This window comes from Bombus vosnesenskii, unplaced genomic scaffold (genome assembly GCF_011952255.1).
Source record: "Bombus vosnesenskii isolate JDL3184/JDL3185 unplaced genomic scaffold, Bvos_JDL3184-5_v1.1 scf7180000013266, whole genome shotgun sequence".
In the NCBI taxonomy this organism is placed as follows: Eukaryota; Metazoa; Arthropoda; class Insecta; order Hymenoptera; family Apidae; genus Bombus; species Bombus vosnesenskii.
The window spans coordinates 2,884,318-2,900,101 of NW_022882926.1; the positions used below are offsets into that span (position 1 = coordinate 2,884,318).

Here is a 15,784-nt window from a genome sequence, read left to right on the forward strand (position 1 = left end):
GTATTCGAATTATTTATGCTTTGAATTTTTAGGAAATACTAAGAGTTCTTGTATTATAGATGATAGCGATCATGGATCGTTTGGTCGAATTGAATAAACAGTATAAAGAAATGACTGAGAGTAAATTACAAACACGTGATATAACACAAGAATTTGTATTACGTTCTAAATTGCGTGATCTTCATAACGCATGCAAGGTATGGTCTTTTTTATTTGGTTTTTAATATTTATTTATACAGTCCTGCACAGGAATTATATACTTGATTTGCTATATCAGGAGTGGGATCAACTTTCTGAACAACAGAAAGAAATCGAAGCGAAGTTACAAGAATTAGAAGCCTCTCCCCCTAGGTAAGTTTCCTTCGTTATTTGTTACACAATATTTTGCAAATTAAATACTTCTTGATATGCGAAATTTTTGTTTCCTGTTCACAGTGACGTATACCTTTCTTCGAAGGACCGTCAGATATTGGATTGGCACTTTGCGAATTTAGAGTTCGCCAACGCAACGTCGCTATCGAATCTGAGCCTGAAACACTGGGACCAAGACGACGACTTCGAATTCACCGGCAGTCATCTAACAGGTAAGTCTTTTAACAATGTTACATAAACTAGCGTTTTGCTTTATTAAATTATCTGTTGCTGACTTTCACTGGGCGAGCGATTAGAGTTTACTTAAATCGCCAGCTAAATTGAGCGTAATTATTATAGTTGTACATTGCGATACGTTAAACACGCGAAAACATTCTAATTTCATGGAGCGTGCGTGATTCGTCGGGTAACCCCGCACGGCGTAACGCGTATACGGCATTATATCGACGTTCTCGAGAAATTGCTTAACCAGCCAGTAGATGGTATAGATAACGGGTGAATTATTCGCGGGCTGCATCTCCTTTACAGGCATCGGATAGTCTCTCGTACTCGGTGTCCGTACAGTTGACTTTATCAACCTTATTGAAAGTCGATAGCATGAGATTCCGTGTAGATAGTACGCTATATCCCTTAACCGATCGGTTACCAGAGTTCTCATTATGTGAAATTATACTATGATCATAGCGTGTTCGCTGTGCTAGAGCCTACTAATGCGTTAACAAAAACGAAAACAGCGAGAAATATGACTATAGATAATCAAGCGGTTTCGTATTTTACACTGTTCGAGTGTTCTCTCTGTTCCTAACTCTGTAGTCTAAGTTAACGGTCTACCTTACTATTTCCTTAATCATTATCTCAAGTATTTACATTAAACAACTGAGCCTCTCCGGAAATAATTGGCATTCCAGTGCGGTTCAAATGATTGTACCGAGGCATTGCAATAAAAACTGTTAAAAGCTTCTGGGCGTAACTTCGTGACGTGCCTTTGCGTTACCATTCTCTGTTGCACTCATATCGCGTATCGGACTCATGACAATCGAAAAGACAGCCTCGACGCGAACGTGATCTCAGAGCCTTTCGAGAACCTTAATGACGTTACTTGTAATTCCTACTACACGATTCACACCCGGAAGCTTCTATCGTTTCAACTGGGAGAATCAGCGGCGTGAATGGTCAGTCGTGGATCTCGCACGAAATATCGTCCCTAGTAAACGAACGGTAAACGCAGCTTTAATAGATACCCGAGGTGGACGTTGGTGGATGTTGCGTATCAGTGGACCGTAACCCAGCGTAGTAACGTGGTCGCGCGTGTCGCTACCGCGAAGCACACTCGACTGACAGTGAGCGAACGAACCGGTCGAGTCAGGCTCGGATTCCAATATTGCTCCGCTGTCGTTCGAGCGACCACGCAGTCGAGTGTATCGTGCGAGAGAGCGAACTCGAGCGAGCGAAGTGAATGCGCTCCTTGAACACAGGCTGAAACAAGAGACGCGCGAGGAGGATGCTGTGCGCCCCCGTTCTTACGGGGCCACGGTACGCGGCTATGGTGGTCAATTCGAAATTAAAGCGATGCCCACAGTCCATGACTGACGTGCATCGGTTATCATGACGGCCCCTCAGGTTCTTCCCGGCGATTAATGAGATGTAAACAATTTAACGCTAAATTAAGCACCACAATAGGTTCTCTGGTGAATCCTTGGTCGAAAGTTGGGGCCGAACGGCGGATCCTCGATGTAATCGTTTCTCCACCGAGCCTCGAACTCCTCGCGGTCCTCCAACTTCGGTTTACGCACCATCGGTTCCTTCTTGGTTTCTTTCCAAACGAATCCCGGCTGTAGGGTTAATAGCCACTGACCGCGAAAAGCGTTTAGGCCGAAATATTCTTTGAGATACTTTTTTCGCTTTGAATATCGCCGACCATAGTTCCTATTCCTCCGTTAACTTTTAGATCGATGTCACGTCTCATTAAACTCGACGAATTATGCAAATCTATTATTACACAGATCTACTGCTGTCCTGTGCTAGCGAGAAATACCAAGGTACCACTGATTCGCGATGATGCGTGGAGATTCTGTGTCTTTTTTATGAGAACACAACCAGAATGCATTTCTCCCGGTACAATATTTTCGTGTGAATGCGATTTTGTCGGGGAAACGATTTGGTAGTAAAATTCAGAAATGTACAGTGTACAGTCGTCATGGTGGTCATCAGCATCGCGACGATTCTCTGTTCCTCTGCGATCGGTCGTATAATAAAGAGTTATCGAGCTTTGTTTGCGAGCGTGGACTGGTCTCGTCGTTGGTATTTTCGATCGTTCGTTGTCAGTCTTTCGATTGGTAGGACGAAAACGTAGGCAGCTCGATATTATGCGTGTATATAGGTACATGTAGCGTGTACGAGATGGAAAGGTGGATACGGGCTCGTGAAGGAGCCAGGGATGGGCCATTTACGACGTATCGAAGTCTTCTATACCGTTCGTTGACTCCGATCGTCGCATTCCACGCCATCCGCGTGTCACTACCAAAATTATATTGTCGTAAAGTCGACTTCACGCGCACCTCGCCGATCTTTTGCTTCTCGTAACGTTTGACAGTCTTATGGGAGAGTTACAGGAACACGGTTCCATTCGTTCATTCATGAAACGCCTCCATCGATATTCGTCGTTGCTTTTGTGAAAGAACTTTCTCCTTCTTCGCGTCCCTTTTCCACTTTTCTCCGTATGTGTTTGCCAGACTTAGAAGCGGCTACGTCAGCACGAAAATGCACGCCTCTGCGGTATTAATTGAGAAAGTTTAACAAGTCCTCATCGGGTGACTTTTAAAGCGCATTGACCGATCAAAGCCTTCTGTCGGAAGATAAATCGTCGATCGATAAATACCGAAGTGGAATACGTAGCGATTCCGCGGGTAAAAGTTCCGAACGCGTTTCTGCAGCTCGTCGTTTTAACGTCAACTTACCTAGGATATTTACGGGCGGGGGAAGAATCCGGAGTATCTAGGCTGGAGTTATTCCCTCGGTCTCAGAGATCGAAATCAGAGAGATGGAGTTAAGGATCGGCGTTCGTTACGACGACCTGCGACCAGGTCTTCGAGCGCGTTTCGTATTTCCCATAATAATGTTCCGGTCGGTTCTTTGGAGAAATTTACGAACCAAAGGAATACCAAGGGAATATAGGGGAGAATCGGAATGGCGCGCGGCTTAATGAGCTTTCGCTTTCGATCTCCGATCGATTTCGAAGTCGAAGATGTTACCGAGACCGTTGGAAATAAACGGGACGGGAACCGTGGCGATCCCGGGCTCATTTGCCGAAACAAGCTCCGTCGAAAAAAGTGTAAAATAGAATGGGTGTCGAAATGCGTCGTCCAGTGTTTTCGGTTAAGAGTTGGACCCAGAAGAGGGACCAGCCAACCAGCAGAGGAGAGACGCGCCGTGGTGTTTCCCCGACAGGACGAAAACGTAGGCAGCTTAACATTAGTTGAGCCGAGAGCTGGATAGCAGAGGGGGCCTCGAGTGGTAATTTACGAGGTATCGAAGACCTTGTACACTCCTACCCGCCAACGAGTCGGCCTCGCCCCGCGGAATCCAGTCTTGGCCTTAACGCACCGATACCTTTCCCATGACCACTTTCGGCCTATCTGTGCACACCCGGTCTGTACACACGTACGTCAGGTACGGCTGCCTCTCCGGGCTCTTGATGTTTGTGCCTTTACCATTTACAGTGCTCCTCGTGTCGACGACGCGGTAGGGTACCTTGTCGATATAGTCTATCTGGGTCTGTGCTCCGCTGGCTCTGCTCCGTGATCCGCGTGATTTCTCTTCTTAACGTCACCTATCGCCCGTGAAGTGTCAACGAGGCGATTTCTTAGCGCCGGCTTGTTCCTTTGCCCCCATGAACAAATGGTTGGCCGACACGCGTCCTGGATTAAGTCCTTCTATCCCGGCAACGTCGATACCTCTCCACGCTTTCTGTCTCTGTGTCTTTTTTATCCGCTGCCACGCTCTTCTTTCGAAACTTACTTTTTATTTTATCATTGGAGTAGATTCTTTGCTCGAGTCTGATGCTCGTTTTTTTGGTTTCGTTTCTATCCCTCGTATCCTGCTGACTGATTACCATATTCAAAGATCGATTCGATCGAACTAATCCCCGCGATTAGAGATCATACGGTAGTCTCGTAGAATAATAACTCGACTCAACCGGAGCATTCCGTGTCAACATGAAATGTGTCGGCTTGCGGTCGAAGCGTAATTAGGTCGCCTGTAGGGTATGATATACCCGAACAAGAGATAGACCCCTGATCCCCAGAGGTTCCGAAGATTGACCGATATCGACCAGCGTGTCCAAGCTGCCCGAAATCGTTGATTAATAACGTCGCAGTGGAAAATGGCTCGACCTGTAATTGAATCGTTCCACGGACGCTTTGGTAACGAGAAAGTCGTGTACCCTCGACCTCGATGCCGCTACAATTACCTCTGATCCGCTTTATTTATCGGCGCGACTTTATTCGTCTCGAAAACGCCCGGCTCGAACGATCCACCTTCGAAGTTGGAAGGTGTTAAGTGACGTGCTGCGATTAAATATCTTGGTTTTCGCGGCACGTGTGTTAATCGACTTCCGAGTCGTGTCAACGGGACTGATTTACGCGTGGAAGCCGAGGAGGATTCATTCGCGGCGATAACAAAACTATGCGCGAGTACGCGCGCGCGAAATGACGCGTTTAAATTTTCTACACGCGCGGTCGAGAGTGGATTTCCTTGACGCGAGGTGTTAAGTCACCGATAGATGTACTGGCAACGCACTCCGCGAGTAGCTTAGAGGTCATGAAGTTGTCGAGCCGACGAATTATTTCCCCGTGCACTTTGTGTAACCTGTACGTTGCCGATCTGTCGTCGGTTATGCTCGCTGGTACACGCTCGTAACTACGACTGTCCCGTGGAATTTAATGGAATCTCACATACGACAAACGTGTACCAGATACTACGGTATCGCAGTTCGTCGGTTGTTTCGTGCCAAATTTCGTTCTCAATTAGCCGAGGCCCGGCTCATCGATCATCCATCGCGCCTGATCACCGTGTAGGCGAGATTATCGCTGGCAGCTGTGGACGCGAACCCTTTCGTAAGACCTTGTTTCTTCGGGAATGTTGATGAATGCAACAACCAACTACAGGAAATCTTGTTACGTTCACCTAAAGAACCGAAAGAGTGTCAGCTGATCTTGAGAGGCTGTCAGTTAGAACACGTTCCGTTGCACTGAACAATTTCCGATGGAATGTGTTCCGTGTACTGTCGCGCGTTTCACGGACCGACCTACCGCTTCGACGAATCCAGCAGTCCCAATTTGGAGATACAGGGTGGTACCACAGAGTGAGAAACGAGACATGTTTTCGTTTTAACCCTACGGGGTGGATGTAGAATATTCTTTCCTCGTAAATGAACGACAGATACTCTTCGAAGCGACCTTTCCGGATCCTTTCATTCGTTTCCTCCGTTTTAATTAGACTCGTTTCGACGATCTTAATTAGAAGGTTGGGACAAAGAGACGGTGGCTGCCTTACTTACGCTTATTGACCAGCGAAACTTGCGTCTCGATGAGGGGCGTAACGGCGGGCTTAAGTTATTCGAATAATTCGAACGTCAGGCTTCCGTGGGAGGCGGTGCTCGCGACCAAAATTGGGAAGCGGGTAAGTTGAATTGGCAGTTGTACGATATCGTATACCCTCCGAGTCGGCTTCCAGGTTTCGTAGCCGTGCTACGTAACTAGCTGGTGTAAATTTCGTGCACAAAGTTCGCCTTAACCGCTGACGTAATCGGCGAACGATGAGCGTACTCGATGTCTCTGATTAACACGTTCTGCTTGGCGTTATCTTTATGCGACTTTCGAAATGGCAATTCTCGTGATACTAAGGTACGAAGAACTAATTGTAAGTTATTAAAAATTTGTTCCTCAGTTTCCTTACCATATTTTACTGGAAAAACATTGCACTTATCTGTATGCATATTATGTACTGTAATATTACAAATGTCACATTTCGAAGAAAACACGAAAAATATAAAATTTTCATTTCCGAAGAATCTAAAGGGACTTCTTAGTGAAAGGTTTTGGCATGTATCACCGGTGGTACACGCGGCATGGAACATGTTAATAAGCTTACGCCTCACTCTTCACTACCGCGACGACGAAGACCATGACAACGACGTCGCTACATTTTTCAAATTAATGCCCGGTAATCTTGGCTGACAATCGTTTCAAAAGGGGATTACGTGACGGGGTGACCGAGAATGATTAAACGGGGCCTGGCTACGTGACGGAGAGAAGAATGACGGTGACCATGTTAATGTCTGGCCACACGCCATACAACGATTACGCGGCCTTTCAGCATCCTTCGCGGTGCATTTGCGCCGGCTAAAAACTAGTATCTGCTCGGCCGCGGAGAGTTTTCGCGGGGTATTTATCTTTTCACTTAACGGCCGCGATGATGTCTGTTTTCGCGCACGCCTTCGACTCAGTGCCTCGGTGTACCATTGATGCTTTCTATCTGTTTAAATACGTCTTCTTAAAAGTACGTATTTATCAATATTTTTTCCGTCGTCTACGATGATGTCGTTGGCGTCGAAACCGTATAGGGTACTCGATCATCTCACATGGATACACGTAGCTGTAATTTCGAAGACTCTTTTTCTGAACGTATAATTATAGCAAAGGGTTTTCACAGAGTCGTTTAAAGCCAACGGAGAGCGTACGCGAAGGTCAAAGGAAATAATTTTCAGTTAAAATTTAGAGCAACCTCGAGGAAAAGAGAGACTGATTTACCAGATGGCACGGATTGCTGTCGTCCCAGAGGTAGCACCTGGTGACCAGCCGCTTTCAATCTGCCACCCTATGCTGCTCGTAAAACTTAGCTGGCCGCTCTAACGACGGTCATTAAAGCGGCGATAGAAAAGTTTGGGACGTGCATCGTTGGCGATAATTAACGATCGACCGAGTGTATCCTCGTGAACGTGAAACATTATCCGCTGAAAAACCGATGTTTATCTCGATGATGAATTCGAAGTACCAAAGGCCTTGAAAGGGCTATTAAACCGGAAGCCAACGGCAGAGGGCGCACTCTTAATATCGTTAATGGCGTCCAAATTTGCCGGGGGAATTGCTTTCTTAAACGATAAATTCGCTGGGAACAACATCGAAATTTATTACGAGGAAATTGCAACGTTCATTAATCTTTTCCTCCGGTGTATCCTTTCGGTAGTGGATTCAAGCGAGGAGAACGCAACAGTTTTCACCGTCTATCGGCACGCTGCTGCTCCGCGGGCTATTTGTATTTACTTGGAAATGCTAAGCAGAGAGAATTCGATCCACCTTGTGCGTTCATGTTTTATTTAACAGTTTCTCGAAAACAACCGCGAAACCTGGAAACATCTCTTCCACGTAGATTCCACGCACGTTGGGTTCTCTTGCGACGTCTGGTTCGCGGAGTACCGTTCGACGTATACCGATAAATATCCATGGTTAATGTCAACCGAGTTCCACGAGGCAGCTTGTTCCACGTGAAACTCTATCTGTTGATAGGTTAACCGGCGATCGTACGATTCCCAACAAAACGTTTTCGCGCGGTCGAAGCGCACCTATCGCGTTGTTTCCGGTCTCGTACGATGCCATTCTTATTAGGTGCGATCCTCGCGGATTCGCTCTCACGATCAAACACGCAAGCATCCACTTACGAACAATACTGCGAATTGTCTCCAGTTAAATAGACCAGGTTAAATAGGACGTACTCTATGCGCTTCACGTTCTGCTCGTCTAGACTTTCGTCGAGATAAGCAATCTCTAACGTCACTTATGTTTCAACCAACGTTTCTACTTCCGAGCTTCCGATAATCACGCCGATGATTAAGCACAAGATTAAACAAAAGTTAGGGAAATGCTTGGAGAGACCTTCTCCAAGAGACGTAAAGTTTCGTAACTTCCTGTCAGGTTCAGCTACGAAATTCTCTTCCGAGAAAGAGAAACTGATTGTAACTGCCGAATAAAAAAGAAAATTAGGCATTTGACGCTTTTGTAAACGCGTACTTGTTACCCGCGTGGCATATACGATCTGCTCAGGTTCTTTTATTTTCGTTTTGATGGCACAATTTACAGGTAGAAAATCGTGCGATTAATTGCGCCGTTAGTCGAGATTACGTTCACGATGCAGGTATCGTTTATTCGCTCGCACGACTCGTTTCTTACGAGCTGGAAACGACCTCCGGCTAGCAGTCTCTCTTGCGAAGGCGAAATCGCGAACCAGCCGAGCAGTTTTAGACCGTCGCGTCGTTGATAAACTGTCCTTGGGGAACGAGTCCCGATCGCTTTGTCACGTCGTCTAGGTTTACGGGAATGGAGATCGAGTAACTTCAACGCCTCCTTCTGCTGCTGTAGGCATCCTTTCTTTTTTCCTTCTTCAATTTTCTTCCGTTCTCAGCCACCTTCTCCCGAAAGACTCTCGTCTAAAACTGTGTTCGGCGATCCTCCGAGAGATCGATTCTCGAAAGGTTTTTGAAAAGGATCAATCAACGCTTCCCGTATAGTGAGAAATATCGACACGTCTTCGAGAAAAATAATCCTCGAAAGTACATCTGCAGTTTGCAATACAATTTTCCAAGGATTTTTGTCTGAATTCAAAGATCACCCTCTCAAAGTTTTTAAAAGTGGAATTTACATATCCGGTCTAACCATTCTAGAGACAAGTTTCTTTTAAACTACTCCATAAACACGCCACCACTGTTTCTCTGCCGCTCTTAATCTGCGCAAGATAGACAAACGAGACTTTAACGAGTGCCTCGTGGAAGCTATCCAACGAGTTTTCTCGTATAGCATTAGCGCGTTAAATCGTTTAAAACAGTTTAAATCATCGTGATTCCTTTGTTACACGGGCGAAGTGTTTTATCCACGAAGCATCGAAGCGAAAGGGAAATTCTTGGCCCTTCTTGAGATCGTTCTTACGACGTCGTTCAACGATTCCGCGTGTCGTGCCCGTTTAATACGGAGTCACGTCGACGTCTGGCTCGTACGATCGGATTCTTATTACCTGCGATCCCGTCGCGTCGTTCTCACGATGAAAATGTGTGCGCACAGCAAATAGTCTGGCCAGTCTGTCGATAATAAACTATCGTAGGGGCGGCACGAGGAGTACCGTGATCGCTTTGTCGCGTCGCGTAGGTTTACGGGAACGGGGATCGAGTAACTTCAACACCTCTCCATCTTTTTTTTGCCCCTTCTTGTTCTTCAATTTTCTTCCCTTGTTCTTCCACGAGCGTATGCACCCTGCGTCTTTCTCTGACTGCTTCTTGCGGTACGGACCACGGATCCGTTCGGTCCAGGTCTCAGCGAAGAGGACACACGACGATGACGATGACGTTGAACAGAGAAGAAAGCAGGCATAGGGGAGAGTGGAAGGGTAAGAGAAAGAAGGAGAGACGAGCCAGGCCAGATCGGCTGAGATGTAACTGGAGAGCACATTACCTGGTATTAAGTCACCGAGATAACTACCTGTGTGGGAGGTTCCGCGCACCAGACCTCGTGTAAAATACGACGACGCGACCGCGTTGCTTGCTCTTCGTTTTACGAAATATTTCGATTTTTTTCGTCGGTGTCAACGAGCCCCTCCAGGAAGCGCGTACACCCGGTGAGCGTAAAATGGTAGAACGCCGCGAGGAAATATACCATCAGTGTCCTTTCCCGATTTATATGAAACATCGTTGATGTACCGATCAGCGTTCAGAGCCGTGTAACGCGTATTTCTCCAGGTTACCTTTTTTTCGTCGATTTTCTCTTCTTTTATTTAGCTTTACGGTAAATTTCCTGTCTTTATCCGCGTGGGTCGTCCTGGTTGGTAATGTTCTCGACTCGCCGCGTCAAAATGCACGCATCGTGCACACATGATCGTTCGACGGAACGCATGACGAGGCGTGAAAACGCGATTCTTGATGTCTAGTTAGCGTTTATATGTAATATCCTTTCCTGTTTCCTCGATTCGAAGAAATTGTTAAGTAGCAAGGCAACTCTTGGTAGACTTGGTATCTTCGTAGTCGTTTGTCGATCGATTCTTCGGTTTGGTAAATTGGATATACGTACATGCTTTCTTATACGCGAGGTTCCTTGTTTCTTCTTGCCGAAGAAGGCTCGCGAATTACAGGAAACGAGCGCGACATGTACGCACGGGTGGTGTACTGGAATTTGCACGTTTATTGTCGCATTAATAATTCATGGTGTTGCGCAATTTTTAATCAGCTGCCGTCTGCCATTGATTGATGCTGCCCTTGCGCCCCCATGGGGCTCGAATTTACATACAGAACGAAAAGGAAAAGTATTGACACGTGATACGTTCCTACCAAACAACCAGCAAAGTCCAATCGCACGTCATAATGGCGCCGTTCTCTTTCTCCCTCTTACGCGCTTTCATTCTTCCCCGAGCCGATCTCTTCTCTACTTCTCGCTTCTCGTCTTTTCCCTTCCTCGCACTGCCTTTCTCCCTTTCATTCTTCCCGATGTATCTTCTCTTCCCTTCGGCCCTTACATCCTCTCGCTCCCACCGACGCGAAAGGGTCCCACAAAGAAGCTAACAAATCGGCCGCGGTGCAGGTGGGGCTTTTTATTTAAAAATTTTTATTGCACCCCGCGCAGCAAAGCATACGTCGTCGTCGTTCGGGGCTCCGCTCGAAAAACCTGTTTGCTCTGCCGCCACCATCACCACCACCATCGCTTCCTTTCACGAGATATTGCTTTACAATACTATATTATATTGCACGGTACGTCGAATTTTGCCTGTTTGGATTTAACGAGAGACTCGCCGGAGGATCGCGCGGGCTCTCGCGGACCTTGTGTTGCGTTCTTTCTCTCCTCTCTCGATGCAACCGCATCGCTGCATATGCGAGTCTTTCGCGCCACGATGTGTTTCAGCGAACACCACCATCATGGTCCGTCGTTACTCATCGTAGCGTACAACGATATCCGCCGTCTACTTCTTTTTCTCCCTCTGTGCCGCGCCGAAATTCGCGTATCCTCGCGTTAAACTCTGATTACATTCGGGATAATATTGAACGATCGTATATATCGCATAATGGGACACACCGATCCGCCTCAAGCCCACCAGCCTCTCCTTTTACGACGTTGCGCGATCTTTCATTCCATGGCTTCTTTACGACCTCCTCGTTTCGGAGCATCGTAGTTTTTTGAATAATTGGAACGTCATCTATTTCAAAGATTACGCTCGCCCTTCTGAGTACGAGTATATCGGTTTGAACAGTTGGAGGATCGTTTTCCTGTCATTTTGATTTTTATACCCTCTTATTGATTATATACGTTCTTTATTTTCTGACGATTGCCTTAAAATCAATCTTTATCACGGAACCGTATAAATAACATGCCAATTTATACGAAGTCTGTAGGATTATGCCGTATCTGCTCGCTCGATCGGAACAACGAAACTCCAAATATTTGGAATAGGTAATTTGTGTACAGGTATGCAGCGATCTGTAGATGCGGATGTAGGGAATCTTTTTTCGAAATTAAACTCCAAGTATTCTAGCATCCGGTGAATCGATTAGCTCTGGATAATTTAACACGGTAGTCGTTAATCGTTCGGACGAGCTCGGCTGTCCCAATTTCGACTTAATCCTCGACGAACCGCAGATAGATAGCGGCAAATCCGTACAGCGAGTTTCTTTTCGACGACGCAAGTACAAAGTACGTGGTTCGTAGGTGTAGACGCGTCGCCATTAATCTTGCAAGATGCTTCTTTCGTACATTGTCCACCTCGGGGCCGCTTGGTCCACCGTGCAAAAACTTAGCGGAATTCTAGCAGGGGATTGGCAACTTTTTTCCAATATCCGTGGCTCCAAGCCCGAATGACCGTTAAAGCAAATGCTAGGTCCTTAAGTTGCTATGGTATAACGGAGGGAACGCATGTAGAGACAAACTTTATGGCTCTATAAATTGTTGTTTCGGTCCTCTATTGTATATCTTTATTGACCTTCGCGCGGCCGTACCAGTTAACCGGAATGCCATTAATAACGGAAATGGATATTCGATTAGCCGAATACGGAGATAAAAAGCGTTCGCCCGGGAGAGCAATTCCACGGTAAAAAGCTGCTGGAACTATTTAATAACGAAACCGTGAACCGAGCCACACCGCCGTCGCGGTGAAAATTTACCGTGACTAGACGCGCGCGACGAGAGCGTGCAACCGAGGGGACTACAGGGTGGCAAAAAGCCCCGGGATTCATTGAATACCACGTTGCTCCTTGACTAAACGAATTACTCGACCGTGCTACCGATGCATCCGCTCCCCTTTCACGATCTCGCGGAACCGATAAGAAATTCCTTCAAAAGGCAGGGAAAGCCGCGACCAGAAGGCCTATGTGTTCTCGGTTACCTGAGAAATTTCGGTTTCGGCCGTGTCGATCTTTTTTCCCTTCTGCTCTCAAGATCGGCTTGGTATCCAGAAAATTCCTCCGCCAAAAACTACGTAAACACGCGCAGTCTTGGACCTTTGTAGACCATTTTATCTTATAGGATCGAGATGTTTGAGATTTCCAATGCGATATCGTTGGAAACCGAAAATCACCTGCACTCTCGAAGGAGCAGTATTCGAGGATTTGGGTGTACGACCAAAACCGATTGGTTCTTGGTTCAGGAGAACCTGTATGGTACGGTACCGGTGATTTCGGGTACTTTGCCCGAATCGGCACCAGCAATCGAGAAAATCGCTACGTGTCCGATGGGTACGAATCGGGGGCGGACAGGTAGGCTTGTGTGCCATTCCGCGGATTATTTGTACGCAATCTGTAAGCGGTGCTGCGGGGCCGGATTGAACGCGGAACAAGGGGAGAAGGAAGCATTGAAAGCGACAGACGGAGAAAGAGGATAGAAAAAATTTGCTGGCTCGCGTGTTGGTGCGTGCGCGGACTCGCGTAACACACGGCTCGCCTCGAGATGGGAAGAAGAGGAGGCGAAAAAGGATCAGAAGGGAAAGGAGGTAGTGTATATGGGGAAAGGTTGGAGGTAGGGTAAAACGCCGAGGGAGGAACCACCTCGGTGTATGTATCGTGGAACAGGAGAGAAGCAGCGTGCGCTGGCTGTACTCGCATCTCTTTTTCTCTCTTCGTCTTGCGTAGCTCGTCCGTTTTCCTCCTTCCTTTACTCTTCGCTCAAAGCTCCGGGCAGATTCTCAGAAGCTACCGGTGCTGGAGGAATCCGCGTGGAGCTGGATTATACTGCTAAAGGGTATATTTATCGGGCGAGAATGTATGCAGAAGCGCGGACATCGGCACAAAGGGGCCGCCCTTGCGGATTTAGCCTTGACGCAACTTCCAGAGTGGACTCACGGATTCGATGCTGGCCGCGGTTCTCCCGTCCAGCCAGACTGTCCCTCTCTTTCTCTCTCTCTCTCTTTTCCTCCGTCATCCCCGCGTAATGGATTGCCCAACTTTCCTCTTCTTACGGTTTACGTTTCTTCTTCCGAACCTGAAGGCCCCTCCCTTGCGTTGGTACTCACGTGCGTGCCCTCCGTCCACGACTATGAATCGTTTTTATTGATACGTTTTATTGAACCACTTCATCAGACCGGTGCGACTCTCTGCCTCCCTCTGTTCCTGTCTTCGCCTCTCTTTCGCGTTGATTCTACGTACATGTACGGCACATACACACGTTGTAAGAACGCGTCTCGTGAGTACGCTACACCGAATGGGTTCGAGTAAACATCGTACGTACGAGCTTGTACGTGGACCTGGCCATCGGACTTGGCGAAGAATCCCGATGGATAAAGCGATCGGAGTTCTAGAGGCTAGCGGGCCGTTTATACCGATACACCGCGATTATGAGCTCTGTTTATGGGCGGTGATTTTCTCGCCGTGGTTCCATCTATTATTTTCACACCGGTGCACGGAGATTTACACGGTTATGTAGTACCGAGCCTCCTCGATGAATCTCGTAAACCGTTCTTTTTTTCGTCCCTCGTAATTGCTTCCAATCGATTCGATTCGCACCGTGTATCCTTTAGAGAGATTCGAGATCGTGAAACGACGTACCACGTACGTCGAATCGCTAACCGCATACATTGTCGCGTTTGTTCAGAATCCTTGAAGGAAAACGTTTAGGTAGAGTAAATGAAATTTATAGGATTCGCGTGGACAGTTTGTCGCGGCCCGATTGTAACCTCGTTCCGATAGAACTTAACGTTTGCGTAAAACGTGATTGGTGACGTATAAAATTCTTGTCTGGCTCCTGCGATTATTGGCCGTCCCTCTACGAGAACGTTTTTAGCGACTCGATCAATTACCACGAGTGCCTGGTGAATTTACGCGTTCATTTAGATTTCTGGAATATCCGCCCCGTAAAGTAGCCACGCAGATAGAGTCCTCGCGATCGTCCTCCGCCGCGTAACGCGGTAATGAGCTATCTTTATGGGCCGAGTTTTTATCGGGGCCGGCCTATTATTTGCGCGCGCGCGCTTGTTCGCGGGCCCTCAACGACGCGTTTTATCGCCGCGACGTGCGATTCGTTCGCTGGTGATTCGCATGCATCTTTCGCCGCCCGGGAACAGCCTCTATAACGCCGATTTTTAAATTAGCAACATTTTTTTCAACTTTCTTAATACCGACCAGAAATATTGTACTATTGGAACCTTAACTCCATTGATAATTACTGGACGCCTATATATTTTACATATTTATTAATTTATTTACGGACAAAAGCTCCTGGACACTACACTAATCTTTCGAAAGAAACGTACCGTACAAAATTTGTGTTGTACACTCTTTAACACATCAACATAGACGCTGCAAACGCTTGACGTAGCTTCGAAGAAAAATTGATAAAACGGTCTGCCAAAAATCCAGCTTGAATTAGCCTGTTCCATTAATGGCCTACCAAATTTTACGGTTTCCCTTTTCGTGCGTGGCGGTCGATGTTTCATAGACCCCTCCCCCATGACCACGATGGTGTATCCGGTTTCTATCATCCTTCGCAAAGGATAGATCGCGAAAAAGAGGAAGAAAAAATGAGAGATCGCGCGTCTTGAACCGTATCGTGCTTTGACGGGAGTTTGGTGGGTGCAGTCGCGGTTTTCAGGGCCGACGTCTAACGAGTCGGTAAGGCCGGCTAATGGATTGCCCAACTTTTTCTCTGTCCTCTTATTCAGCCGTACTCTCATTCATCCTTTGGTAGCGCGCGGCCGTTTCTACTCCGACTGGGTTTTGGTCCGCGCGCGCTTTGTTCGCGTTCGAATCGAATGGCGGGAAATATGCGCGGTTTCAAAGAGAGGATAATCGATGGACGGACGATAAGAGAAACGCTCGAGGAGATATCGTTATGGAAGGGGCTGGTTTTCGAGATAGGGGATCGATTCTCTCTGTCGGAATGGGACGAATTTGTCGCGC

At 47.1% G+C, this 15,784-nt stretch overlaps 1 protein-coding gene across 1 annotated transcript in view; it reads left to right on the plus strand.

The window, feature by feature from the left end:
• The window catches only part of LOC117243561 (lysine-specific histone demethylase 1A), a 99,235-nt gene that overhangs the window by 2,186 nt on the left and 81,265 nt on the right, over nt 1–15,784 (plus strand). The window contains exons 8-10 of the mRNA XM_033511163.1: nt 60–197; nt 278–351; nt 436–584. Coding sequence (XP_033367054.1) covers nt 60–197; nt 278–351; nt 436–584 — 361 coding nt within the window. The remainder of the gene's footprint in view (nt 1–59; nt 198–277; nt 352–435; nt 585–15,784) is intronic.